At 43.5% G+C, this 26946-nt stretch overlaps 1 protein-coding gene across 1 annotated transcript in view; it reads right to left on the reverse strand.

Moving 5' to 3' along the window:
- Nucleotides 1-6417: 6417 nt before the first annotated feature.
- LOC120812334 (transcription initiation factor TFIID subunit 4-like) overlaps nt 6418-26946 on the reverse strand; it is a 30951-nt gene continuing 10422 nt past the window's right edge. Inside the window, exons 8-15 of the mRNA XM_040168219.2 lie at nt 16886-16952; nt 16699-16804; nt 16428-16597; nt 15974-16104; nt 15755-15880; nt 9479-9535; nt 8445-8567; nt 6418-7536 (exon numbers count right to left, since the gene is read on the reverse strand). Of these exons, the coding sequence (XP_040024153.2) occupies nt 7369-7536; nt 8445-8567; nt 9479-9535; nt 15755-15880; nt 15974-16104; nt 16428-16597; nt 16699-16804; nt 16886-16952 (948 nt within the window). The 3' untranslated portion in view covers nt 6418-7368. The remainder of the gene's footprint in view (nt 7537-8444; nt 8568-9478; nt 9536-15754; nt 15881-15973; nt 16105-16427; nt 16598-16698; nt 16805-16885; nt 16953-26946) is intronic.

Here is a 26946-nt window from a genome sequence, read left to right on the forward strand (position 1 = left end):
GAAGTTGCGTGACGTCACGTGAACAGGGTCTATTACATTGACCTAAGACAGAATGTAGAGTCTGCAAGACTAAAATCTCCGCACCCCAGCCCAATCGATCTGGCTCCTCAAGACAGAAGACAATTGATGAAAAACTGGCCAAAATGATTGTATGTGATTGCAACTGATTTTCAGTTATGGATGACAAAGGATTCAGAAGGTTTATTCATACACTGAATCCATAGTATGCAATTGAAGTTTAAAATAGTTAATAGTTAAAAAGTGAGTTACTTTCTAATTTATTTATCACTCTGTAGAGTGTATAAATAAAAGTGATTTATATAAAAAAAATTATATAATACACATTTGATAGTGTTTTTTACATTAGTAATTCATATTGCACATAATTTTACATTATTGTTGGTGATAAATGAATTTAAGCACCAAAATATCAGAAGAGCCATTTGAGGGCCGATAGAGCCGGCTCTTTTTAGTGAGCCAAGCCAAGAGCTGGTTCTCTAAAAAGAGCCGTAATTCCCATCACTACCGCGAAAACAGCAGCTGCGCCTTCTCCATGACGACCGCATTTTCTAGTTCAACTTATTGTTATTATTAAGTTAACTATTGTTCTTCGAATCTTTATTCCAACATCTTTTTCTATTTCTTTCACGCCACCTTTCATCTCCTTCACACTTTCAGCTATTAAAACTGTTCAAATGTTAAAATATTCAGCTCTTTCCCGGGTGGGGGGCTATGACTTTCCAGCTTTCTACCTCTTAAGCTTGAATTTATATAAATCAGTAATGAGCCCAGGTGCGCCGTTGCCGTGGTTACTCACACACGCTGCAGTAGCTCTGTCTGTGACTCACACCTGCTCCTATTACCTGATTAGTGGAGTCACATGACGCAGCTATGCTTTCTGTCAACAGACCAATATGATAAAGACGCTCGCCCTCCCTCTCTCTCTCCCTCTATCTCTTCCTCAACACCCCTCCCTTCCTCACCCTCTCACCCTCCCTCCCTCTATCTACACCCCCCACCACACCCAATCCAATCATTTCAAAATAAAAGCCCCATGGAGGGAATTCTTACTGTAATGTTTGTGATGAGGCCTATTAATTGAAAACTTCTTAGTTTGAATAACAAACATTATGTCTCCCATCCAACCCTCACCCAGTTACATCATTTCAAAATAAAAGCCTCAATGATTATCTGTACCTTAATCATGAAGCGGTTTCATTTAAATACGTATTGCTCTTTCAAATACCACTACAACTACTACAAATATTACTAGTACTTCTAGTACTACAACTGATACGTCTACTACCATACTACTAGTATTTCTACTGCTATTATATAATAGTATTATAGTATAATAGTAGTGGTCATATAATAGTATTAGTATTACAGCTGTTTCTACTGCTATGGATACTAAATCGACTTATACTGCTAGTACTACTAATACCACGATTACAACTATAACTAATACTACTACTAATATTACTACAAACAATTTAAAACCTCTTTTTATTCAACTCAGCTTTTGTTATTTCTGTACTTTTTAAAATTAATTTAAGCTCCTTCAACTTCTGTATTTTTTAGAAAATCTATTGAAATTAATTAATCGTTGAAAGTCTGCTTTTTTTGCCTATTTTTTGCCTATTTTTGTGATTTGCTAGAGTTGTAACAGACCAAACTCCTCCCAGGGATAGTCATAGCGCCACCTGGGGAAAACAGGAATTTGAATTGTTTTTTGGGTTTACACCCTGTTCCTCACAGGTTTTGCTCCTCAAAGGTCAATCTGATCCCTCTCAAAATTTCCTAGCAAAGACCAACTTTTCTTCTTCCTTCTGTAGAATTACTGGATATTCTAGTAAAATGTGCACTCACCATTTGTCACGCAGTGAGACGCTGTAGGAGAGGAAAGCAGGCCGGCTAGTGCAACTCCGCAAGCGTGGTTCTCGCACACCGTTGCCAGGCATCTTTCTCTTCAACGTGCGCTCACTGTGCAAGAAACAGGACGAACTTCAGCCGCTGGTGAGGAGAGACAGACCCTTTTCTACATCTTCCGTTTTTGTGGACCAACCCGGACTCCTTAGTTATTATCCTCGGTGAGTGTCCTCAACAAAGGTAATCTCACCCATGTACTTCCTAAATACACAGTTTATTAAATGCCCCACCAGAGAGGAGAATACGCTGGATCACTGTTACATGACAGTAAGCAGGGCTTATCACCCCATCACTCGTGCTTCACTGGGACCACGTCATGGTCCACTTGATTCCTGCATACAGGCAGAAACAAAAGCTCTGCAAACCAGTGGTGAGGGAATTCAAGAACTGGACCAGTGAGGCGCTGGAGGATCTTCTGTTTCACAACTGCTACTAACAGTCTGGATGAGTTCACAGAGGCTGTAACTTCTTACATCGGCATCTGTGAGGACAGATGTGTTCTATCATGCACCAGGTAGAGTTTCAACAACGACAAACACTGGTTCACAGCGGAACTCAGAACACTACGTCTGCAGAAGGATCAGGCATTTAGGAGTGGGGACAAAGACTTGTACACAGAGTCAAAATACAAGTTTAGCAAGGCGGTGAGAGATGCTAAACGACTGTACTCTGAGAAACTCCAACAACAGTTCTCAGCAAGTGACTCTGCTTCAGTTTGGGGAGGCCGAAAAAAAGCCGAAAAAAACCCACTCCATGAATGACCTCCGTCAGACGAGCTGAATGAGTTCTACTGCAGATTCGACAATGTCCTGATCCCCTCCTGCCACCCCCCCCACCCCCCACCAGCAACGACCCTCTCTATTCTGTTCTGGAGAGAGACGTTAACTGGCTCTTTACAATGCAAAACCCCCGTAAGGCAGCTGGCCCGGACTCCGTTTCCCCTCACTGAAGCATTGTGCTGACCAGCTGTCTGCGGTGTTCACTGACATCTTCAACACCTTCTTGGAGACATGCCACGTACCAGCCTTCATTCCACAGACTTCCTGTCTGACAGGAAGCAGCACGTGAAGCTGGGGAAACATGTCTCAGCCTCTCGGACCATCAGCACCGGTTCCCCCCAAGGCTGCGTTCTTTCCCCTCTGCTCTTCTCCCTGTACAGCTGCACCTCCACTCACCAGTGCATCAAGCTCCTGAAGTTTGCGGGTGACACCACCCTCATTGGACTGATCTCTGGTGGAGATGAGTCCGCCTACAGGTGGGAGTCTGACCATCTGGTGTCGTGGTGCAGCCAGAACAACCTAGAGCTCAACGCTCTAAAGGTTGTGGATTTCAGGAAAAACGGAGCCCCACCTTCCCACTGTGGATTCCTTCCGTTTCCTGGGCTCCATCACTCATCCAGGACCTCCGATGGGAAGCTAAACATCAGCTCCATCTCCAAGAAGGCTCAGAAGAGGTTGTTGTTCCTGAGACAGCTGAAGAACGATGATGGTGCACTTCTACACGGCCATCATCGAGTCCATCCTCTGCGCCTCCATCACCGTCTGGTATGCTGCAGCCACAGCCAAGGACAAGGGCAGGCTGCAGCGTGTCATCCGCTCTGCAGAGAGGGTGATCGGCTGCATTCTGTCGTCTCTCCAGGATTTGTTCGCTTCTAGGAACCTGAAGCGAGCTAACAAGATCGTAGCCGACCCCACTCACCCTGAACAAAACGTGTTTGTGCCCCTTCCATCTGGCAGGAGGCTGAGGTCCGTCAGGACTAAGACCTCCTGCCACACGAACAAGTTCTTCCTGTTGGCAGTCGGGCTCATCAGCAGAGCCCGGTGCCCGACCGACCGACTCATTCCACCGGTGACTTTCTTTCACACTGCACACGTCACTTTCACTTTTTGTTCGCTGGTGCACTTTATTTTAAATTTTTTAAATATTTTTAACTTTTTAAGTATTCTTTTATTTTTAAACTAACTTGTCGTCCATTGACGTACTGTCTGCTGTTATGCACCGGCCGCCAAGTCAAATCCCTTGTATGTCTGACATATTAAGGAAATAAATGATTCCTGATTCCTGACTCCTGACTTATAACAGTGCATTTCAACCATAACAAAACAAACCCAGAAGAACAAGAAAGTACAGATAGATAATAGCCATTATAAGTACAATTCCAACTAAGGCAAGTCAGCCTTAGTACTGCATTGATCCAAAGTCGCGCCTGTGAACTTCAGACACAGGATGTTGCAACTCGGTGACAAATACCACAGGTGACCCAGACACGTCTGTCTACATTACACTCGTTGTGAGATAGGCCTAAAACCCTTTTGTCATGACTCGGTCGGCCTTAAATTATTTTTGATCTCTCACCGTGTGTTCGTTTCTTTCTTCTTCGTTTCTTTTCTTGAACTCGATGGATCGGCAATACGGGTCACGTCGGGACGGCAACTTCTCACCTTCAGAGAGGAATCGCCTATACCAGACCTGGGCATTGTACGGCCCGCGGGTTGATTCTGACCGGCCCGCGAAAGATTACATGATAGTTAGAGAATAAAACATACTTTCTAATTATCTTATGGGTGGACTAAAACCGTATTGCTTTTATTTTGAAGCCCATTTATTCTCACAGTGCACGTGAAATGCGTGTGATGGACAACCAGTCTTCCTTCCGTGTTACCCCTGAAAAATGCGAAAATGTCAGCTCATGCCAAAAGGAGGAAAGTAGATGCCGAAAACAGAACTTTCAAACAAATATGGACTACTAATTTTTTCTTTACTGAAGTGTTAACCTGTGTATTTGGTTTGTGGGGAGCATGTCGCTACAAACACACACACATACACGCACACAATACAGACACACTTACATGACTCACATACACACACAGTTTGTAGAAGAAGAAGTAACATCAGTGTTTATCCTGCAGTATCACCTCGGGTCCAGACGATGAGCCTCCCGTTGAGTCCATCCGGCGTTTCCTGCGTGGACCAATGGCGGCGAGCGCCGTGAGGTTTGCGTCTCATTGTCTCATCTGAGCCAGTTCCTGCTGCTGTATCTGTGGACGACACATCTATTGTTAAGATACATTCATGCACCAAAGGGGAAGAACTACAGGAAGCACAACGAATTTTCTTTTTGGTGTCATCTGAGATCAGCTTCTGTCTCAGTGATCAAATGATAACAATGATAATAACCATTAATAAGTAAGCAATAAGATACGAGAGCCTTTACTTCATCGTCCAATAATACAGTTGGAGGATGTTGTTAGGCCAGATGCGCAGCGACCTTATAAATAGGATGTAAATAGCTGCCTTTCAGCACAAAATTGTTGTAGCCACCAAACTGCTATTTTGAGTGCGCAGTGATCTGGATCGCTCAGGTCAACATAAACAGCTATTGTACATTATGGCTCAATACCGTGCACCCCAGTGTTTCCCCTACCATTATAACAGCCCCCCTCCACCCCCCCACAAAATGTACAATTTTTTGCTTGACACCTGTTTGTATTGTGGGGAGCATGTCGCCATGTTTAAGTTTCAATTTGAAACAGCATTACGAGGCGAAACATGGCGATAAATATAAAAAAACTTGACTGATGCTGAACAAGTGCGCACATCAACGGATTTACTGGATAAACAACAAGGCTGCTTTACAAAGCTGCATGCAGCGAGAGATGCAGCGACCAGAACCAGCTTTGTGATAGGCCACAAAATCGCCCACAACAGTAAGCCATTCTCTGAGGGGCAGTTTGTGAAAGAGTGCGTGGTCGAGTCTGCAGCACTGCTGTGCCCAGAGAAAAAAGAAGCGTTTGAAAACATCCTGCTGCCCTGCCGCACCGTGACGAGGAGGGTGGAGGACATCGCGGAGAATCTGGAGTTTCAGCTGCAAAGTGAAGTGGGAAGCTTTGACTTTTATAGGTCCTATACTATATGGCCTTCTGTCCATCCGTCCAGATCACACGTCCATCCCATCCTCGTCGCTAAGTTTGTGGTGGAAATTTTTGGATTATCTTGAACTCGCTTTGTGATTAAGTATTTATTACTAACTAGAATATAGAAAACATGATAAAGAATACAGAAATCATCAACACAAGTCGTAAGTATAGATAGACAGAAGTCAAATGACTACAATTCAACTGAAAAGGGGCAGATTGTTCTTTCTGAAACGACTACACCTGTACTACACTCGTACACGTCTGTAGGTGCTGGGGACTCTGCTTCAGCCTGTGGGGCATTGTCTCATCCCAGTTCAGCAATACGTCTTGGGTCGGGACCGCCGGCCCTGCGAGTCCGTCAGCTGGCCAATCCGGATCAAACAGGAACCTCTGGATTAGACCTTTGACCTCTGCATCGTTTCCGTTTGATGATGATGCAACATAAGTCAAACTAATAAAAATGAATGGAAAGATCAATTTTATAACCTTTTTTTATAAAACTTTAAAAAAAATGTATGTCAGATGGTCAATTGATAAAAAAAGTAACAGATAAAATCTGACTTCTGGCTTCTTTTTCATTTTCATTTTCTTTATTTCATTTTTTTAGCAAATGTACAAACAACAAAGTTACAAACAACTGTAAAATTGCCTGAAATGTGCCAGGGTTGAATTCAGAATTTAGGAAATATAAATAGTTGCAAATATTGTGTCCTTAAGGATGAGTCGGCTGAACCTCCTTTAGAGCTTTGGACCAAACGAACCAAATGCCTGATATAAGGACAGAGACATTTAAAGCCTTAAAAACCTCCAATAAACAAAACACACTTTCCAAAAAGCCTCCTTACAAACTTTCAACAGCAAAACTGTATTTTAATAATTCACAGATGAAACTGTTCAACAGTACAAGGTCGATGATTTGCGTTCTACTGCTGCGCTAAAAGTAAAATCACATGAAAGGAGGAGCTAGAGGAATGTTTATCTGTTAGCCTGAGTGACTTCTAACTGGAGAACCAGCTCCCTGTGGAGATTTACTAAAGACTGTCAATCACTTGGGTTAAAGGAACAGTGCAACATTTAAATCCTCCCGCATCTAGTAGTTTAGCATTAAGACCGTATCCGCCACCTTCTGATGTAGTCTTTATGCTAAGCTAACCAGAGGCTGGAATCTGGGGACTTTAGATCACACACACACGTTTTATATTAACGATACACTTTAACATAAGGGATAAAAAGGGAGCTGAGTAGATACAGTGCATTGTGGGTAATGTAGGATGAGGATGTGGTTCCACTGGTCCGACTTAAGAGTCGGTTTCCTCTAGAGAAAAAGCGGTTCTGAAGCCTTGAGTTCACACTGTTCACACTGTTAAAAGTAGAAAGTGATCGTTACATCCAAGTCCCACATGTTCCCATGTGAACATGTGGCTCTGGCTTTTATTGCGTCACCTTTGATACTGTTTCATTTATCTCTGATCTGGAGCTGGCAGGCAAGGGGGAGATAAGTGGGACTTCTCCCACTTCTCCCTCACTTCAGTAGAGCCTTGTAGAGCGTCATGGAGCGGGAAGTGGAGCGGTCCTGTTCCAGGCAGAAGATAAAGTCCCTGAGGTTGACTCGTATGATGCGCTGACGGAGCTGCTGGCGGGAGAAGGAGGAGGAGCCGGGGGTGGAGCCTGGACTGGAGCAGGAGGTCACCTGTGGGAGGAGTCGGGGCAGCGTTAGCGTGGGGGGTTGACAGTATTATGGAACTACAGCTCTAAAGCAGGATCCATTGTGAGCCGTTGAGTGTGAGTGTGTGTGAGTGTGTGAACCCACCTCTGGTCAATACTGTCTGCCTGCAGCTATGTGTTGTGGGTGGAGCTTAGGGGGATCTCAGTGGGGTTAGGGCTTTGGTGGGGAGGCCCCCCCCACACCCTGCCAGCATTGCCAGACAAAGGGAGTAATGTGGGGGTGCATATGAGGTGCTTTAGTAGAGCGGTTTTTATTTTTCCATATTATATATATATGTGTAGAGGATATATTTATAATATAATACGTCCATTTGTTGGTGTTGTCTATAATATCAATAGTGAATTCAAAAGTAGCGCATTGCACACTTTTGTTTATGCACCTTAACAAATAAGATGCTTTTAACAGAAGTATTCCCTCTATAAAGAAGCCTTTTAAATAACTAAAAAATTCATAGAACAAATGAAATATGCATCTAACAGGGCGTTGAGGTTTTATCTGGTTTTACAGTACAGCAACCCTCAAAGCAACATCCCTCCTCTAGACTGGAGGGTCCAGATGGTTCTTGAAGGTGCCTTTAGTGAAGAACCCCTTATAACATCTTTAATTCAACTTTACCAATCTCCTGTTGTTTATCTCATTTACACATGATTTCTACATTCTAGACCCAACATACAGACTCACACTCACTCACACTGAACAGACACACTCACACGCACACAATACAGACACACTTACATGACTCACACACACACACAAACACACACACACACACACACACACACACACGCGCACACAATACAGACACACAGAGTTTGTCATCAAATGAAAGATAAGTAGAAGAAGTAACATCAGTGTTTATCCTGCAGTATCACCTCGGGTCCAAACGATGAGCCTCCCGTTGAGTCCATCCGGCGTTTCCTGCGTGGACCAATGGCGGCGAGCGCCGTGAGGTTTGCGTCTCGTTGTCTCATCTGAGCCAGTTCCTGCTGCTGCATCTGTGGACGACACATCTATTGTTAACATACATTCATGCACCAAAGGGGAGGAACTACAGGAAGCACAACGAGTTTCCATTTGGTGTCATCTAAGATCAGTTTCTGTCTAAGTGATCAAATGATAACAATGATAATAACCATTGATAAGTAAGCAATAAGATACGAGAGCCTGTACTTCATCGTCCAATAATGTTACAGTTGGAGGATGTTGTTAGGCCAGATGCGCAGCAACCTTATAAATAGGATGTAAATAGTTGCCTTTCAGCACAAAATTGTTGTAGCCACCAAACAGGTTATTTTGAGTGCGCAGTGATCTGGATCGCTCAGGTCAACATAAACAGCAACTGTACATTCTGGCTCAATAACCGTGCACCCCAGTGTTTCCCCTACCATTATAACAGCCCCCCCCCCAAAATGTACAATTTTTTGCTTGTTCTTTTTCCATGGATGGCAGTTCCACACTGACATTAATATGTTGCGAATAAGTCTGCATGGTGCTCGCAGCAGTGAGGCAGAGACAACTAATACGCCACAACCCCCCCCCCGCTGAACCATTTGCCCGACTACTAGCTTTTGGGCCAAATAATACATCACCGCTCCCCGGTAAGCCAAACCCAGTGTACTACCCCACCGCCTGCCCAGACCACTTTCCCAACTACTACCCCCCCCCTCCCTGAAGTTGTAACCCTATTGCTTCCACCTGTATTATAATTTTATTAATGGTAAGAATGCCTCGTAGTGTCTCGTGGACTAAAGGTCACATCTGAAGCATGTCTGTCTATACTTGTGAGGACTGTTTGGGGCTGAAGATGAGATGTGGTCGTCATGATGACGCAGGTTAGTTCTGGGAGTTGGTCCAATTGTTGGGCTCTTAAAAAACAGTAATGACCATATTTGGGCATCTGGTTTACCTCTTTAGCTTTCTGCTTCAGACGAGCTTGTTCAGGATCTTCTTGTCTCGCTCGACTCTGAAAGAGAAAAATAAACTTTAATAATAACCGATTCAAGGTCCCTGAAGTATCGAGTCGGTTTACTCAGTAAGTGCTGTGAAAGAGGGATATTTGATATATGTGCCGGCACGGGCACAGACATTTTTTCGGGGGCAGGTGCTCAAACCAAAACAAAAGGCAATCCATCGCCAAAATGAATCAGAAATCAGGAAACATTTATTGCCAAAATATGTCAAACATACAAGGAATTTGTCTTGGCGGTTGGTGCGTGACATTAGACAGTGTAACAATAGACAACAAGACAGCAGTGCACAAGTAATAAAATAAAATAAAGTAAAATGAAATGGATTAGTAGAATAAGGCTATGGGTTAGTATAAAACAAGAGAATAAAGTTAGAGTTAAAAATTTAAAATATTAAAAAAGTAAAAAAATATTAAGCATAAAGTGCACTAGTGAACAAGTAACAAAGTGACGAGTGACGACAAAGTGAAAAATTACAGTTAAAGTGACATATGCAGTGTGAATGGGAGTGACCGGTGGAATGTTATAGTCAGTCAGTGGGGGACCGGGCTCTGTTGATGAGCCCGACTGCCGACGGGAAGAAACTGTTCGTGTGGCGGGAGGTCTTAGTCCTGATGGACCTCAGCCTCCTGCCAGATGGAAGGGGCACAAACCGTTTTTGTCCGGGGTGAGAGGGGTCGGCTACGATCTTTTTAGCTCACTTCAGAGACCTGGAAGCCCTCCAGGGACGGCAGATTGCAGCCGATCACCCTCTCTGCAGAGCGGATGACACGCTGCAGCTTGTCCTTGTCCTTGGCTGTGGCTGCAGCGTACCAGACGGTGATGGAGGAGCAGAGAATGGACTCGATTATGGCCGTGTAGAAGTGGACCATCATCGTCTTTGGCAAGTTGAATTTCTTCAGCTGCCTCAGGAAGAACAACCTCTGCTGAGCCTTCTTGGAGATGGAGCTGATGTTCAGCTCCCACTTGAGGTCCTGGGTGATGATGGAGCCCAGGAAACGGAAGGAGTCCACAATAGTGACGGGGGAGTCACACAGGGGAATGGGGGCCAGAAATCCACAACCGTCTCCACTGTCTTTAGAGCGTTGAGCTCCAGGTTGTTCTGGCTGCACCACGACACCAGATGGTCAGACTCCCACCTGTGGGCGGACTCATCTCCACCAGAGATCAGTCCAATGAGGGTGGTGTCATCCGCACTTCAGGAGCTTGACGGACTGGTGACTGGAGGTGCAGCTGTTGGTGTACAGGGAGAAGAGCAGAGGGGAAAAAACGCAGCCTTGGGGGGAACCGGTGCTGATGGTCCGAGAGGCTGAGACATGTTTCCCCAGCTTCACGTGCTGTTTCCTGTCAGAGAGGAAGTCTGTGATCCACTTGCAGGTGGAGTGGGGCACGTGCAGCTGGGAGAGTTTGTCCTGCAGCAGAGACGGTATGATGGTGTTGAAAGCAGAGCTGAAGTCCACAAACAGGATTCTGGTGTAGGTTCTTAGGGAGTCCAGATGCTGGAGAATGTAGTGGAGGGCCATGTTGACAGCATCGTCCACAGACCTGTTGGATCTGTAGTAGGGCTGCAATTAACGATTATTTTGATAATCGATTAATCGTTCGATTATTTCTTCAATTAATCGATGAATCGGATTTAAAAAAAAACAGCATTAAAAAGCTTTAATTTCCAACCCTTTAATTCTAAAACAGAACCTCAAATTCGTCAGAACTAGTTCTCTATACTACACTCACAAACACACCCTCATGTTCACTTGAAGCATATTCATTAAATTATTACCATCATTGTAGTGCAAGTTAAGTAAATGCATAAAAAAGTGCTATGAGATGAATTTTAAATGGCATTTGTAAATAAATGCATTAGAGGCTTCTTAGTTGATTTAATGGATCACCATGTTTCTCCCTTTACAGGCATAACATCAACTACCGTATAACCCACAGTATATGCGCAAGCGCACTGGACTACCGGATATGACAGCATTAAAAAGTACAACACACACAAATATATTTGTCAACAATAACCGATATGGGACAAAGCACAAAATATCAGACGCCACATTGAAAAATGAATGGTCCAAAAGAGCAGAGTAAATAAAAACGTGTCTTAGTCTTGCTAACTGCTTTACTGCTGTTATTAGCGAGCTAACGCTAGCTTGATCAGCTGGATGACGAGTAAACAGGAGGCGTCAAAACGGGACAACGTGGACCGGGCCCCCCCACGCTCGCACACCTTAGACGACTAGTCGAACAGACGTCTCTCCCTGCGTCATGTGACTCACAACAACTGCCGGCTGCTCTTTCCTCTCGGCTCGGTGCCTTTATTTTTATTTTTGCTCTGCGCGCATCTCCGCAACTCATTGAGTGACGTAATAACCACGCGACACAACGAATTGATAATGAAATTTGTTGCCGCTTTTAATAATCAATTTTAATCGATTTTATCGATTCGTTGTTGCAGCCCTACTCTGTAGGCGAACTGCAGGGGGTCCAGGAGGGGGTCGGTGAGGGACTTCAGGTGGGTCAAGACTAGCCGTTCAAAAGACTTCATGACTACAGAGGTCAGGGCGACCGGCTTGTAGTCATTGAGTCCTGTGATCCTGGGCTTCTTGGGAACAGGGATGATGGTGGAGGCCTTGAAGCAGGCTGGTACGTGGCATGTCTCCAGGGAGGTGTCAGTGAACACCGGAGACAGCTGGTCAGCACAATGCTTCAGGGTGTGAGGGGAAACAGAGTCCGGACCGGCTGCCTTACGGGAATCTTGTCTTTTAAAGAGACGGTTAACGTCTCTCTCCGGAATAGAGAGGGTCTGTGACAAAGTGGGTGACAACTCACCTTTGTCCCCATGATGGTATGTGGGCTGAATGCTTGCCATGCTCTGCAGGTGTGCTGGAGGCTAGAGAGGGCAGGCAGTGAGGCCTAGTGTTTCTGCAGGGGATGATGTCAGCAGTGACATCATCGGGTGGATTGATTGACGGCGCTATAAAGGTGGAGGACATTGACTGTTGGGGAGAGATGGTAGAACATGTGTAGCTGAGGGCTGATGTCAGATGAGGTGATGATTAGGTTTCTTCAGTTTGGTTTTGTTTATCTGTTTTAATCAGACCTGTAAAGGAAACTTCCTTATTTTTTACAAATAAAGAAAACATATTTTTTACCTGGACCAAGTCTTGCTTGCCTGCCTCCTAATTCCAGGATTCCCTCGGTTGTGACCTCCTCACAGGGTCGTTGCTGGTGGGGGAGGGGAAGGTGATAAAGATGAAGAGGCGTGAGCACCTGATGGGCTGGGGGAGGGAGGGGTGAGGGGCTGCAGCAGGTTGGTGGAGCTGTGGGGGATGGGATCAGGACATTGTCTCCTTCGAATCTGCAGTAGAACTCATTCAGCTCGCCTGCCAGGCGGAGGTCATTCATGGAGTGGGGGGTTTTTGGCTTGTAGTTGGTGAGGTGTTTGAGGCCTCTCCAAACCGAAGCAGAGTCACTTGCTGAGAACTGTTGTTGGAGTTTCTCAGAGTACAGTCGTTTAGCATCTCTCACCGCCTTGCTAAACTTGTATTTTGCCTCTGTGTACAAGTCTTTGTCCCCACTCCTAAATGCCTGATCCTTCTGCAGACGTAGTGTTCTGAGTTCTGCTGTGAACCAGGGTTTGTCGTTGTTGTAACTCACCCTGGTGCATGATGGTACACAGCTGTCCTCACAGAAGCCGGTGTAGGAAGTTACAGCCTCTGTGAACTCATCCAGACTGTCAGTAGCAGTCCTGAAAACATCTCACAGACTCCCAGTCTGTGCAGTCAAAGCACGCCCGAAGATCCTCCAGCGCCTCACTGGTCCACTTCTTGAATTCTCTCACCACAGGTTTGCAGAGCTTTAGTTTCTGCCTGTATGCAGGAATCAGATGGACCATGACGTGGTCAGAGTGTCCCAGTGCAGCACGAGGGACGCGTGATAAGCCCTGCTTACTGTGGTGTAACAGTAATCCACAGTGTTCTCCTCTCTGGTGGGACATTTAATAAACTGTCTATATTTAGGAAGTTCATGGGTGAGATTTCCTTTGTTAAAGTCCCCGAGAACAATAACTAAAGAGTCCGGGTTGGTCCGCTCCACACGCCGTATCTGGTAGGCGAGTGTCCGCTGTGCCTCGTGCTTGTGCATGTAAACACCGACCAGGATGAATGAAGCAAACTCACGGGGGGAATAAAAGGGTTTGCAGTTGATGAAGAAAGTTTTCAGATCAGGAGAACAGTGTTTTAGGATCACCGTTACGTCGTTGCACCAGCTGTTGTTAAAGTAAGAGCTCCGTGACGCGGTCTGCTCGGAGCAGCTGGAAGCCCGCCAGCTGGAGCGCGGAGTCCGATATCAATCCGCAGAGCCACGTCTCCGTGAAGCACAAAATGGAGGATGTAGAAAAGTCTCTGTCTCTCCTCACCAGCAGCTGAATTTCGTCCTGTTTGTTGCACAGTGAGCGCACGTTGGAGAGAAAGATGCCTGGCAGCGGAGTGCGAGAACCACGCTTGCGGAGTCTCACCAGCGAGCCGCCCCGCTTTCCTCGCCTACGGCGTCTCACCGCGTGACGAAAGGTGAGCGCACCTTTGACTAGAATGTCCAGTAATTCCACGGAAGAAAGCAGGAAAGTTGGAAGTAACCCGCTGGAGTTGTTCCACGGATGTTCAAGAGCTCATCTCTGGTGAAAGAGCTCCGGGAATTGCAGCAGGAAACATATTTAACTACAAAAACCACAAAAAACGAAGCGCACCAAAGCACCGTGGCAGCCATCAACGGCGCCATCTTGGATCATCATTTAATCATGAAATTAAAATTACTAATAATAAAATAAATAAATAAAAAACACAGTAGAATAATTTCCCTGTCCTCTCTCTTTTCTTGACATTCGATTCAATTCAATTCATTTTATCTTGTATAGCCCAAAATCGCAAATTATAAATTTGCCTCCAAGTGCTTTACAGTCTGTACACATGCGACATCCTCTGTCCCGAAACCCACACATCAGCACGGAAAAAACTCCCAAAAAAATGAAAAACCCTTCTATGGGGGAAAAAGGGAAGAAATCTTAGGGAGAACATCAGAGGACAATTCCTCTCCTGATGGACAGACTACAATGGATGTCATGTGTACAGAATGAACCATGAATGTAAAATATGTACAATACATTCAATTCCTAAAACAGAAATGATTCAAATAATTGTGAGTAAGCCAGGTGTACGGCCGGACCACTGCAGGGACAACCACCATCAGATTGAACCACAAATTTTGTAAATGGGATAAACAATGTTGTGCATAATAATCAAAAGCTCAGAATCAGCATTTTTTGTACTGTTTTCTGTTGAAGCATAAGCAGCATTACACTAATAATATACCACAACATACCTCACCAGACTGTCATGTAGCTCAACTTAAGACCGTTCATTTCAACAATTGTATATTAAACAAAACTAGTAAACTAGTGATCGTGTCTAATTTGTAGAACAATAAAATAAAATAAAATAAAATTCTCTGCCTGCCTGCATCTATCTCTCTCTCACTTCATTAAACATGATAAAAGTCAGTAAACAGCTGGTCAAGACTTTGAAATCACGGATTTTGTGACTTTTTTGTTTGTTTATTTTTTTAGGACACCTTTGATCAGTTGCAAAGTAATGTTTTAAATTAACTCCGCTAATGTTGTGGTTAATTTACCATTATAATAAGGGTAGATTTAATCCAGAGTTCTGATTGGTTGAGAGTGAGTCACGAGGGGTGCATTATTGACCGATAATGTACAGTTGCTGTTCACATTGACCCAAGCGCTCCATATCACTGCGCACTCCAAGCAACATGTTAGCTTTTGCGCTAACATGTTAGTTAACCGTTTTAGCTTTTAGCTCAGTGGCGATCGCCGAAAAAATAACGGAAATCCCACAAATGATCAGTTTCCGGCAATGCTTTCGCAACCGGACAATCAAGGTGGACGTTATCAGCGATGTGAATGAATATGGTGCGGGACCTGATGCGGTTTATATGCACTCGTACCTTATTGCTTTACTAGGGGTCTATCTGTGCACATGCCTGTATATATATGTATGTACATACATCTATACACATATATCAAATTTTTAATTAAAGATTAATGAATTTCAAAATGTGAGATTAATTAGTTCTTTTTCTAAATCTATTGACAGCCCGAATATATACACATACATAGACGTACGTACACACATATGTACCTTGGCGGCCTTCAGCAGGATCTCCCTCTCCTGCTCGTCCTTCCTCTGCTTCTCCATCTGTTCCAGCTGCTCAAAGAAGCGAAGCTGAGAGCGAACGTCTGACGTATATTCGTGTTGCTCTTCATCCTAGTATAGCGGAGAAAACATCAACAGCTTTAGAATCATGAACACGTGTCTGTGGATCAGAGCGACACAAAGAATGAGACAAACAGTCCTTGCCTTCCCTCCGTCCATCCGATGTTGCGCAACGACCGAGACCTTCTCCAGGAGGGAACGTAGTCTGGACTGAGTGGCATGAGACACCAGGTTCACCACCTCCAGAGGAACCTCAGTGACTCCCAGCTTCTTAGCTGAGGATGAGAGTAGCAACAAGATGGACTTCTTCTCTACTGACATCTATTGGTAGCCCCTATTAGAGACACCGGGTCACTAAGTGACAGAGGACAAGTGACGGGTAAGAGAGGACAGAGGACAGGTGACAGGTAAGAAGTGACAGAGGACAAGTGACGGGTAAGAGAGGACAGAGGACAGGTGACAGGTAAGAAGTGACAGAGGACAGGTGACAGGTAAGAAGTGACAGGACAGGTGACAGGTAAAAAATGACAGGACAGGTGACAGGTAAAAAGTGACAGGACAGGTGACAGGTAAAAAGTGACAGGACAGGTGACAGCACCTGTGTCCAGGATACGGCGGTGCAGCAGGGCGATGGGCAGGAAGGCTTCGTCCTTGCAGGAGCGGATTTTCGTGCCCACAAAGTCCGAGCTGGTTGCTAGGATACGGGCGTTCTCCTCATTAAGGTTGACGCCGGCCATGGACGCCACGTCGTTAATGTCGTCGTCATCTCTGAGGATGAGCACAGTGCAGAGATGAGAGGTAAGGTCTCAGGTGAACACTAAAGGTGGTGTTAGTGTGACCTCCTGCTGGCCAATGAGATTCGACCCTACCTGAATGTCCCGCCCCCTGGGTCGCTCAGCTTCATCTGATTGGCTTGAGCGGCCAAGTTCAGAGGACCTTTACCGATTATGGTTGTCCGTCCTCTATCAAGTGTAGCTGAGGAGAATGTTATACATTAATAATAATAATCACATATAATAATAACAGATCAATAACAGAATAATACAATGAATTCACCTTGAGGTCTGAGCGTCTGACTGAAGACTACAGGTGTTCTGCTCTGGATGTTTGTTCTGCCCACAGCCTGAAGAAATGGAAATAACATTTAAAGGGGCCATATTATGAAAATTCCACTTTTTTAGTGCTTCCATACATTAAATTGGGTATCTGGCATGTCTCCCAACACAAAAAACGCTTGAAAAAAACAACTCATGCGGCTTGTTGTGGTGTGGTGTTGTGTTGTGGTTTCAGAAACAAATGGGATCACCACCAACGTCTACGTAGATTTTGAAGCACGCCCATGTAGGGAGTCTGCCTACCCCCCTCCTTTGCCAGCTATTGCCAAAGGAGGGGGGAGGCGAGAGGGGGGAGGAGGGAGCTGGCTCATTAGCATTTAAAGGAACAGGAACTCAAAACAGGTCAATCTGTGGGGAGGTGTTTTTGAAAGGGTAAAAAGGGTTCTGTTTGAAATGATTCTTGTGGTATTTTGACCAAAATATGTTACAGACATTTCATTGAAACCCCAAGGAACCATATCAACTTGTGGAAAAATGGGCATACGATGGGTCCTTTAAACAAGAATAGGAGGAAAGCACCTAGTGGACAGAACCAAGATCTAGCAAGATTTTCCGCGGAATCTTTTACGAACTCTTACCAGACGCTGGCTCCGATTCTCACAAAAATTTCAGGAAAAAGCTTGTTGATATCTCATTGGGTTTCGAAGTTATAGACCAATGAAGATTGTAGGGGGTGTGGCCTAAAAGTGAAAGACCTATAACTTTAAAAGTATTTGTCTCACCAAATCTCTAGGACATGTTCACATTGAGTCCCTGAGCATACCCTGATTCTTCAGAATATTTGAACTCTAGGGGGCACTGCAGTCGTTCTCTGAAATTTAGCTTGTTTTTTGGAATTTCCATTTTGGATTTACCAACGAACAAACTCCTCCGAGAGTTTAAACCCGATCGACTTCATGTTCGGGAAAATTGATCCTGACACCTGTGAGGACAAAAATTATTAAAATCAAGAGTTTTCGTGCAACTACCAGGGCGTGGCCTGGCGTCCATTTTGGTCGATTTTCTTGAAAATAGAAAATGTTGTAACTCCAAGCCAAACATTTTTATTTCTGGCTGAAATTTCTAATTCATGATGCTATTGTACGCCTTGAAGTATTCCCATGCAGTGATTTTCAAAAAATGATAGCGCCACCTATAGGCTTAGTTAAATGCAAAAGTTTTACACTTTAATGTGTATCTCCTAGCCATTTAATCTGATCAACCTCAAATCCTTGAATATAAGCCTTAAGGCTTGTATGATAGTTCACACTGAATATCGGCAGTTTTTGAAAAACCTTGTTGCCGCGACGACACTGTCTTCGCATGAAAATTCAAGCAGATACTGAGGGGGGTGTCCTGTATCAATATCAGTGTTATCGGTAGTATGGTGTGTTGTGTGAGTGTGACAAAGTAAACATTTCAAATATTAAATGTGTAATTCTTTGGTCCAAGTAGATGTTAAAATAATATTTTTATTAAATATATTATGATAATATAGATTTAAAAACATTATATCACACTTCCACACATGGTTCATTTTCATCTAACACCAAACATTTAGGTCAATACTGTTCATTTTTTTAACCTTGTTGTTCGTTATACAATTAATGAAATTGTTATTTAATAAATAATCAATACAAAATAGGTTAGCTTTGTGTAACCAAGTGGAACGGACTCGTGATTCGTGTCTACCGGACATCTCACAGAGAGACACCCGTCCCTACAACGTGAGTCAACTACACGTGTTTAATGCGCTAAATGGAAAGCAGTGGAAGGACTATTATCTGAGCTAACAGGCTTGTCTCTCAATGTTTCTGCGGCTCTTTATTAAGGAAAATGTTACAGTTTAGCTTAGTGTAAACATGTGGGAATGACGTGGAAAGGTTTTGTTTGACCATCGGATACTTTTTAATAAACGCAAGGTAGGTTGCGCATACGATGGCTTAATAATGTAACGTTAAGTAAAGTTAATCAATCTAAAGTTATTTTTTTACTTTATCGAGAGCAAAATTAACGTTTCACTACAGTTAACACAACTTCCGTTAACTTCCGTTATTACAACACAGCAGTTGAAGATGGAGAGAGCTTTTGGCATCGGAAGTAAAACCAACAGGCGCGACATACAGCGGAGAACTGTGCAGAGGAATTTATCCACGTATTTAGCACTGATAGGGCCTGATAGGTAGCTTCTAGGCTAAGCTAGGCTAGCTATTATATTAGGTTCTTATTATATGTTCACATTGAGTCCCTGAATACACCCTGATTTTTTCAGAATATTTTAACTTTAGGAGGCGCTGCTCTCATTCGCTTAATATTTGCTTGTGCTTCGAATTTCCATAGACTTTTCGATTTACAAACTCCTCGGTTTTAACCCGATTGCGCCAGCTATTGGCAAAGGAAAATGCAAAAGTTAATACTTATCTGTGGTGGAGAAGTGTGATTAGCTCTCGTTCTCCCCCTTGACTGAATGGAGGTGATCCTTCATATTAAAATTTTTTGCAGGTTTTTGCACAGCAAGGCAAGTAGCCTATTGGTGTGGTCTTCTGTTTATGAAGCCACAGACCCGTTCAAATCCCACACCCATCACTGATTTTTTTGTCTTTTTTACTGCGTTCCCGGCTGAGCGTTGCCCCCAGACATGCAAGGGGAGGCGAAGGCCCGTTCATCGCTGCTTGCAGCTTTAATAAGTTTTATACTTTATAAAACACAGCGGCATCTACATTTGGTTCGTGATCTCGCTGCGCATCTTGATAGCGGTAAAAACCATGTGATTTCCCCATCACCCATGCATCATTACCCTGGCTAATCGCACCTGTGCCCCCATATGTAGACTCTGTCACACTGCCACCTGTAGCCAACCTGAGATTGGCTCCCAACACCAAATGGTACACAAACATCCCGAATGGCTCCAACACACTGGCCCCTAATTGGGGAAAGTATGCCCAATAACATTAATTTAAACCCAGAGGAGTCATAAAAAATAAAAAGTCAGATTTATTTCCTTCCTTCTTCGGCAGGTGTTACCAACACCAGCAATGTTAGGTCATGACCTTTACACTGCTTCTTGAAGCAGAAAAATCTTGGATATAGGCCGCTCCAATTTTCCAGTCTTTGTCTGTAACTGTACTGCACGTACAAATCCTTTTTTATCTGGGTATGTCTTCCCATGATCCGTGACCCACGAGGAGCATCATTGCCATGATTATGACAATATCACCAGCTGCGAAACTTCTCTGCGGCTTTGTCCACTTTTGTCATTCCTGCAGTAGCGGCAAGTAATCTCGTGTCCATCTTTTCTAGAACAGATCTGACAGGTACTGAATTTGTCTCCATCGTCTCCTGATGTAAAGATCATTTTCTTCAAAAAGTCCTGGGGCGATAATAGGTTTTCCTTTGAGCAAAAGGATATGATTTGGAGTGAGAGCTTCAAAGTCATTGACGTCATCAGAAACCTTGGTTAGGGGGCAGTCAATGAGAATGGCCTCTACTTCACACAAAATTGTATGAAGGATTTCATGGTCTAAAGATTATTGTTGAAGCACAGAAAACAAGATCTTTCTGACCATTGTAATGAGGCGCTCCCAAACGCCGCCATGGTGGGATGCAGCAAGAGGAATGAAAGCCCAGTCTTTCGCAAGAGGGTGTTTTTAATCCTGCTATGGTCTATGGTACCTAAGGCCTCTCTTAACTCTCGCTCTTCTCCAACAAAATTTGTGCCGTTGTCTGACCTAAAATGACGCACTTGGCCTCTGCGACATATGAACCTTCTTATTGAATTAATGCAGTAGTCGGTATTCAGAGAGTAGGCAATCTCCAAATGTACGGCTCTGCTAGCCACGCAGGTAAAAACGCGCCTGACTACTGACTGACTGTCTAGTTAATTTATTTATTTTTGTGCTGGTAATATGTTGTTAAATAGGTTTAAATTTAAATAAATTACCTATACTAGTAGTTATGTCTCGTTGTATTAATTTGTCCTGTTATTGACGTGCCTAATGCGCAACCAAATATATTAGAATATCTGTCTTTTTTTAAAGCGAATATTCAAACGTCCTTTTTGAGCAATTTTGACAGCCCTAATACCTTTTGACCATAGCACATCCTCTCTTGACCTCTATGGATCCGAAATAGTCCACTCCCACCTTGGTGAAGGGAGGCAAATCTGGACTTCTTTCTTTCGGCACGTAAGCCATTTTCTCTTCACTTGGCTGTCCTCGATGTCGTCGACAGACCACACAGTCAGATATTATCTTTCGGCAGGCCAAGTTTCCACTTGTGATCCAATATTTACGCCGCAAAATTGAGAGCATATCCAAGACGCTGATGAATGTTTTTCAAAATGAGATTGGCTACTTGCTGACCTCTGGGGAGTATTGCAGGATGCTTCAGCTCCTCGGGCAAAGCAGCACGGCTGAGTCATCCACCCACTCTCTAACAAATTTATAACAAATCTATAACAAATCTTCCAACACAGGGTCCAATCTGTAGATATCACTGGTTTTCCTTACACCAGATGATCCACCTTCCAATGAAGACATTTCTTCTTTGAATGTCGCTTGCTGGCTGAAGCGAATAATGGCAGATTCTGGTCTGTAGATATCCATTACGGAGAGTGACTGACTAATGACTGCATCTCTGACCTTTCCCATTTCCATTTCCACTTTTTCTGGTTGTGTGGCTGCGCCGGCAACAGTTAAAGAAGCAATAACTTCATTCCCTTTTCTCCTTAGACCCAGCAGAATAGTTTTGAGCTTAAGGAACAAGGCAATTGAGGTCCTTAGTTCATTCCAGCAAGAAAAGTAGTTAATGAGTTTGGTGGCTGCACCCTTAGAATCTGTGATGATGATGTTTGCCATTAGGTCCCGTTTGACCTCTGGATCTTCTGAGGAAATGGGATGTGGATGTAAGGGTATTGGCCAATCCAACTCTGCTTTTCGAAAAGAAAGTCTGGGCCCGATATCCACCTCTGACATGCTAGGAAGTTATCCGCTGTGAGACTTCTGGAGGCTTTGTCAGCAGGATTGTTCTTTGAGCTGATATACTTCCACTGAACAACATTTGTTGCTTGCCTGATAGAAGCTCTATTCGCGACAAAGGTGTAAAAGCGCTTGGTTTCGTTACTGATATACTTCAGCACGGTCTGACTGTCGCTCCAGAAGCAAGACTTCTCCAACTCATGTGACAATTCCTTCCTCAGCATTTGTCAACTTTTACGGCAAACACAGCAGCAGTGAGTTCAAGGCGAGGAATTGTGGTCTGCTTTAATGGTGCTTCTCTAGCTTTGCCCAACATGAATGCAAGATGTACGTTCTTACAATGGTTGTCCAACCGTAAATAGGACACCGTGCCATAGCCATGGTCACTGGCATCTGCAAAGTGATGCAGCTGGGCATTTATGGGTCCTCTGAAATCCTTTGGTTTGATGCAGCGGTCCAAGTTCAGTCACCTTTTCCAGATCCAGCAGCCATGCTGTCCATTGTTGCCATGCTGCACATTTCTTGAAACAGCAGTTTTGGTAGCATGGTGAATGGTGACAAGAATCCTAACGGGTCGTAGATGGAACTGACAATTTAAAAAATACCACGTCTTGTATGTGGTCGTGTCTCCACTGAAGGCTTGAATGTGAAAGTGTCACTTTGGGCGCATCAATTCAATCCCAGAGCCATCTCCACAGGCAGGCTGTTTTGTTCCAAGTGCAGTTGCCTGGTTGTCTTGGACCGCTTTATTGGGTATTGCTCTATTGGGTTCTGTGACGTGTCTGTCATGGGCCACCATTGGAAACAAAGAAAATCCATGTGCTTGTCTGACCCCTTTAATTGATGAAACATAGCCTTGACATCGGACATCAGAGCAACATTCTTCTGCCTAAACCTTCTTAAAACACCAAGGAGAGAGTTGGTAAGGTCAGGACCTTGCAAGAGTTGACAGTTCCTTCAAACTTTGCCCCACAGACAAAAACCACTCTCAGGGTTTTCTTCTTTGGGTGATACAACCTGTGATGCGGGAGATACCACACACTGCCATCCCTACAGTGCAACTCGTCTTTAGGCACCACTTCTGCGTATTTACTGTTAATCATCTCACTAACAAACGCTGTATACTTCTCTTGATAAGTCTTATTCTTTTCAGATTTTCTTTTGAGGCTTTGAATGCGCTGTTCAACTATGCCCCTGTTGTTTGGCATGGTGATGTCATCCACTTCCATGCAGTAATGACCTTCCTACATACGAGTAGACTTCTCCAAGATCTCCATGAACATTAGGTCCTCTACTGACATCTCCTGCTTCTCCTCCAGTAACCTTTGCATTAAGCATTCCAAGTATTGTTCTTATTACTTATTATTCTTCTTCTATTTCTTCCGTGGCACCTTTCAACTCCTTCACACTTTCAGCTATTAAAATCCTTCAACTATTAAAATGTTTAGCTCCTTTCCGGCTTTCATACTATGACTTTTCAGCTTTCTACCTCTTATGCTTGAATTCATATAAATCAATAATCATTAATATTTTAACATGGTTTTCAAATGGAGTTTGTTTTCAAATCCTCTTAAACCTCTTCAACTTTCAGATTTTTCAGCTTCGCCAATATTTCAGCTACAGACACCATTTCAACTTTCAAATGTTGACACAAGTCTCAACTATTTTATGAAAAAAACTGCTTGTTGATATCTATTGTACTTTTTTCATGGGCCTTAGTTTGAATAACAAACATTCCGTCTCCCAACCCCCCCTCACCCAATTTCATCATTACAAAATAAAAGCCTCAATGATTATCTGTACCTTAACCATGAAGCTCAGAATGAAGCGGTTTCGTTGAAATATGTATTGCTCTTTCAAATACTACTACAACCACTCCGAATATTACTAGTACTTCTAGTACCACAACTGATACTTCTACTACCATTGTTGATATCTATTCTACTTTTTTCATAATCACTGATTATGTTTCACTAGTTCTTTGCTCCGTTTCTGACTTTTACATGAGTGTGTATTGCGTCTGCTAGAGTGAGACCCGGGGATCTTAAGAGTGTGGGGCAGCGTCAGAATCTGGTTAAAAAAATATGGAACTTCTGTCCTTGCAGCGTATACGCTTTTGAGGCTTCATTTCTTCAGATTAATGAGGGCATGGTTGTGGTGATTGGATTAATGTGTTCATAGAATCCCAGAGTTCTTTAGTTTTGGCTTAAGGAGTGTTAGAGTGACACAACCTCTGCCAAAAGCCCCATAGGCTGCAATACAAATCTGCCGACATTTTCTCAAAAAATCCAGAAGGTACACGTTTTGTAAACTACGACAGGAGCCGTGTTTATTACCGGACAGACATAAAAAAAGGCATCCATGCGTTCGGTAGAGTCTTGGGTCTCGTAAAAACGTTGTATTTTTTAGATAGCTGTTATAGTTTTGCGCTGGTGGCCATTTGTTTGAGGTGTGGATTCTGTGTAACTCGCTGTCCTGTGTCTGCCCTTTTCAGCAGCTCTTTAATGAGCCCAGGTGCCGTTGCCGTGGTTACTCGCACACACACGCTGCAGTATCTGTCTGCAACTCACAGCTGCTCCTATTACCTGATTAGTGGAGTCACATGACGCAGCTATGCTTTCTGTCAACAGACCATTATGATAAAGACGCTCGCCCCCCCTCCACCCTGACCTCTTCTAACTGTTAATCACTCACTCAGTCAGTCTGTCGGTCTATTTCTCCTCCTCTCTCTCTCCCTCTATCTCTTCCTCACCAAACCTCCCTTCCTCACCCTCTCACCCTACCTCCCTCTATCTACACCCCCCCACCCCACCCAATCCAAAAGGTGCGCTGTTGCCGTGGATACTCGCACACACGCTGCAGTATCTTTGTCTGTGACTCACAGCTGCTCCTATGACCTCATTAGTGGAGTCACATGATGCAGCTATGCTTTCTGTCAACAGACCATGATGATAAAGACGCTCCCCTCCCCCCTGACCTCTACTCACTGTTAATCATAGACAGTCAGTCTGTCTGTCTGTCTATTTCTCTTCCTCACCACCCCTCCCTTCCTCACCCTCCCTCCCTCTATCTACACCACCCCACCCCAATAATTTCAAAATAAAAGCCCCATGCAGGGAATTCTTACTGTAATGTTTGTGATGAGGCCTATTAATTAAAAACGTCTTAGTTTGAGTAACAAACATTCTGTCTCAACCCCCCCTCACCCAATTCCATCATTACAAAATAAAAGCCTCAATGATTATCTGTACCTTAACCATGAAGCTCAGAATGAAGGCGGTTTCGTTGAAATACGTATTGCTCTTTCAAATACTACAACCACTACGAATATTACTAGTACTTCTAGTAGTACTACAACTCATACTTCTACTACCATACTACTAGTATTTCTACTGCTATTAATACTACAACTACTACTAATGTTATTACAAATACTACTATGGCTAATAGTATTAGTATTACAGCTGTTTCTACTGCTATTGATACTAAACCTACTATTACTTCTTCTACTGCTAGTACTACGAATACCACAATTAAAACTGTAACTACTACTACTACTACTACTAATATTACTACAAACAATTAAACAATACAATTTAAAACCTTGTTTTAGTCATCTCAGCTTTTGTTATTTCTGTACTTTTTAATTCATTTGAGCTCCTTCAACTTCTGTATTTTTTAGAAAATCTATTCAAATTAATTAATCGTTGAAAGTCTGCCCTTTTGGCCTATTTTTGGCCTATTTTCGTGATTTTCTAGAGTTGTAACAGACCGAACTCCTCCCAGGGATAGTCATAGCGCCACCTGGGGAAAACAGGAAGTTGATTTTTTTTTTGGTTTACACCCTGTTCCTCACAGGTTTTGCTCATCAAAGGTCAATCGGATCCCTCTCAAAATTTCCTAGCAAAGAGGTAAGACCTTGATAATGCTTCACTGTGAATATTATAAGAATCTGATAATCGGTAATCAGCAATTTCTCAAATTTGTTTAAGCTGTTTTCAGCAAATCTATTGAAATTCCTTTCAGCTACTCCCATTTCTGTATTTTCAGCAATTTCAAATTAATTTCAGCTTTTCTAATATCGGTAATTTAAGCAAATGTATTAAAATTCCCTCCAACTTTCTTTATTTTCAGCAATTTTCTGAAGTTCATTTCAGCTTTCAGCTTTTTGCATTCCAACGCATTTTCAGAAGGAAATGCATTTTCTAGTTTTGAAAAGTGTTATTTATGGACGTATGTCCGTGCGTAACCTGTGAGTGAAGGTGCACAGCGACAAGTGATGCCTGGTTACCCCCGAGAAATCCTGATTGTACGGGGACACTAACAGCGCTTCTAGTCTGACAATGGATATCCTATTGGCATATATTGTCACAGAATTTATCATCATCCAATTTTGCGTAGGTCTGCGCACCTCGTCTCCTTTTTTAGACTTTACCTGTACTGGTACAATTGACAGGGTACAGTCATGATCTCCAGCCCCTGTACAACTACGTGCCTGAAAAGACACAAGCGCACTATTTAATGGGATGTCCTGCGGTTTGTTAATTTTGTCCTCGTCCTGGATATGTAAAATAGTTGGGTGTTCAAGATTAAATTGTTTACAGGTTAGACAACTTTTGCACTCCTTGCTCATGTGGCCAGCCTACATCCAAAACAGATTCCTTTCCCTTTCAAGAATTCTATTTTCTCCCATTGAGAAACTTCCGTCAGCTTTGAACACCTGAACAATGGATGTGACTCTTCACAATAAAGGCAGGATTCTGAGGATGAATCCTTAGCTGTTACAGGCTGCTTTGGTGTCTCTGTGGTGACAGTTGCAAAGCTGCTTCCTTTGATGTTATTCCTGGGTAGGGGTTTGCTCCTATTTATAGCCGTTATTAAGGTGTTTGGTTGTGCATCGGAAATATCACCAAAAAATGGATACAAATTCATTTTTGTCCTCCCTACGACTAGTCGTAGAGGAACCTATTGTATTTCAAGGAATTCTTCTTCTTATTTTCTCTAAGGAATTTTCCCTTTTTGAGGCCTTTATCATATTCAAAAAGTT

This window comes from Gasterosteus aculeatus, chromosome Y, assembly GCF_964276395.1.
Source record: "Gasterosteus aculeatus chromosome Y, fGasAcu3.hap1.1, whole genome shotgun sequence".
In the NCBI taxonomy this organism is placed as follows: Eukaryota; Metazoa; Chordata; class Actinopteri; order Perciformes; family Gasterosteidae; genus Gasterosteus; species Gasterosteus aculeatus.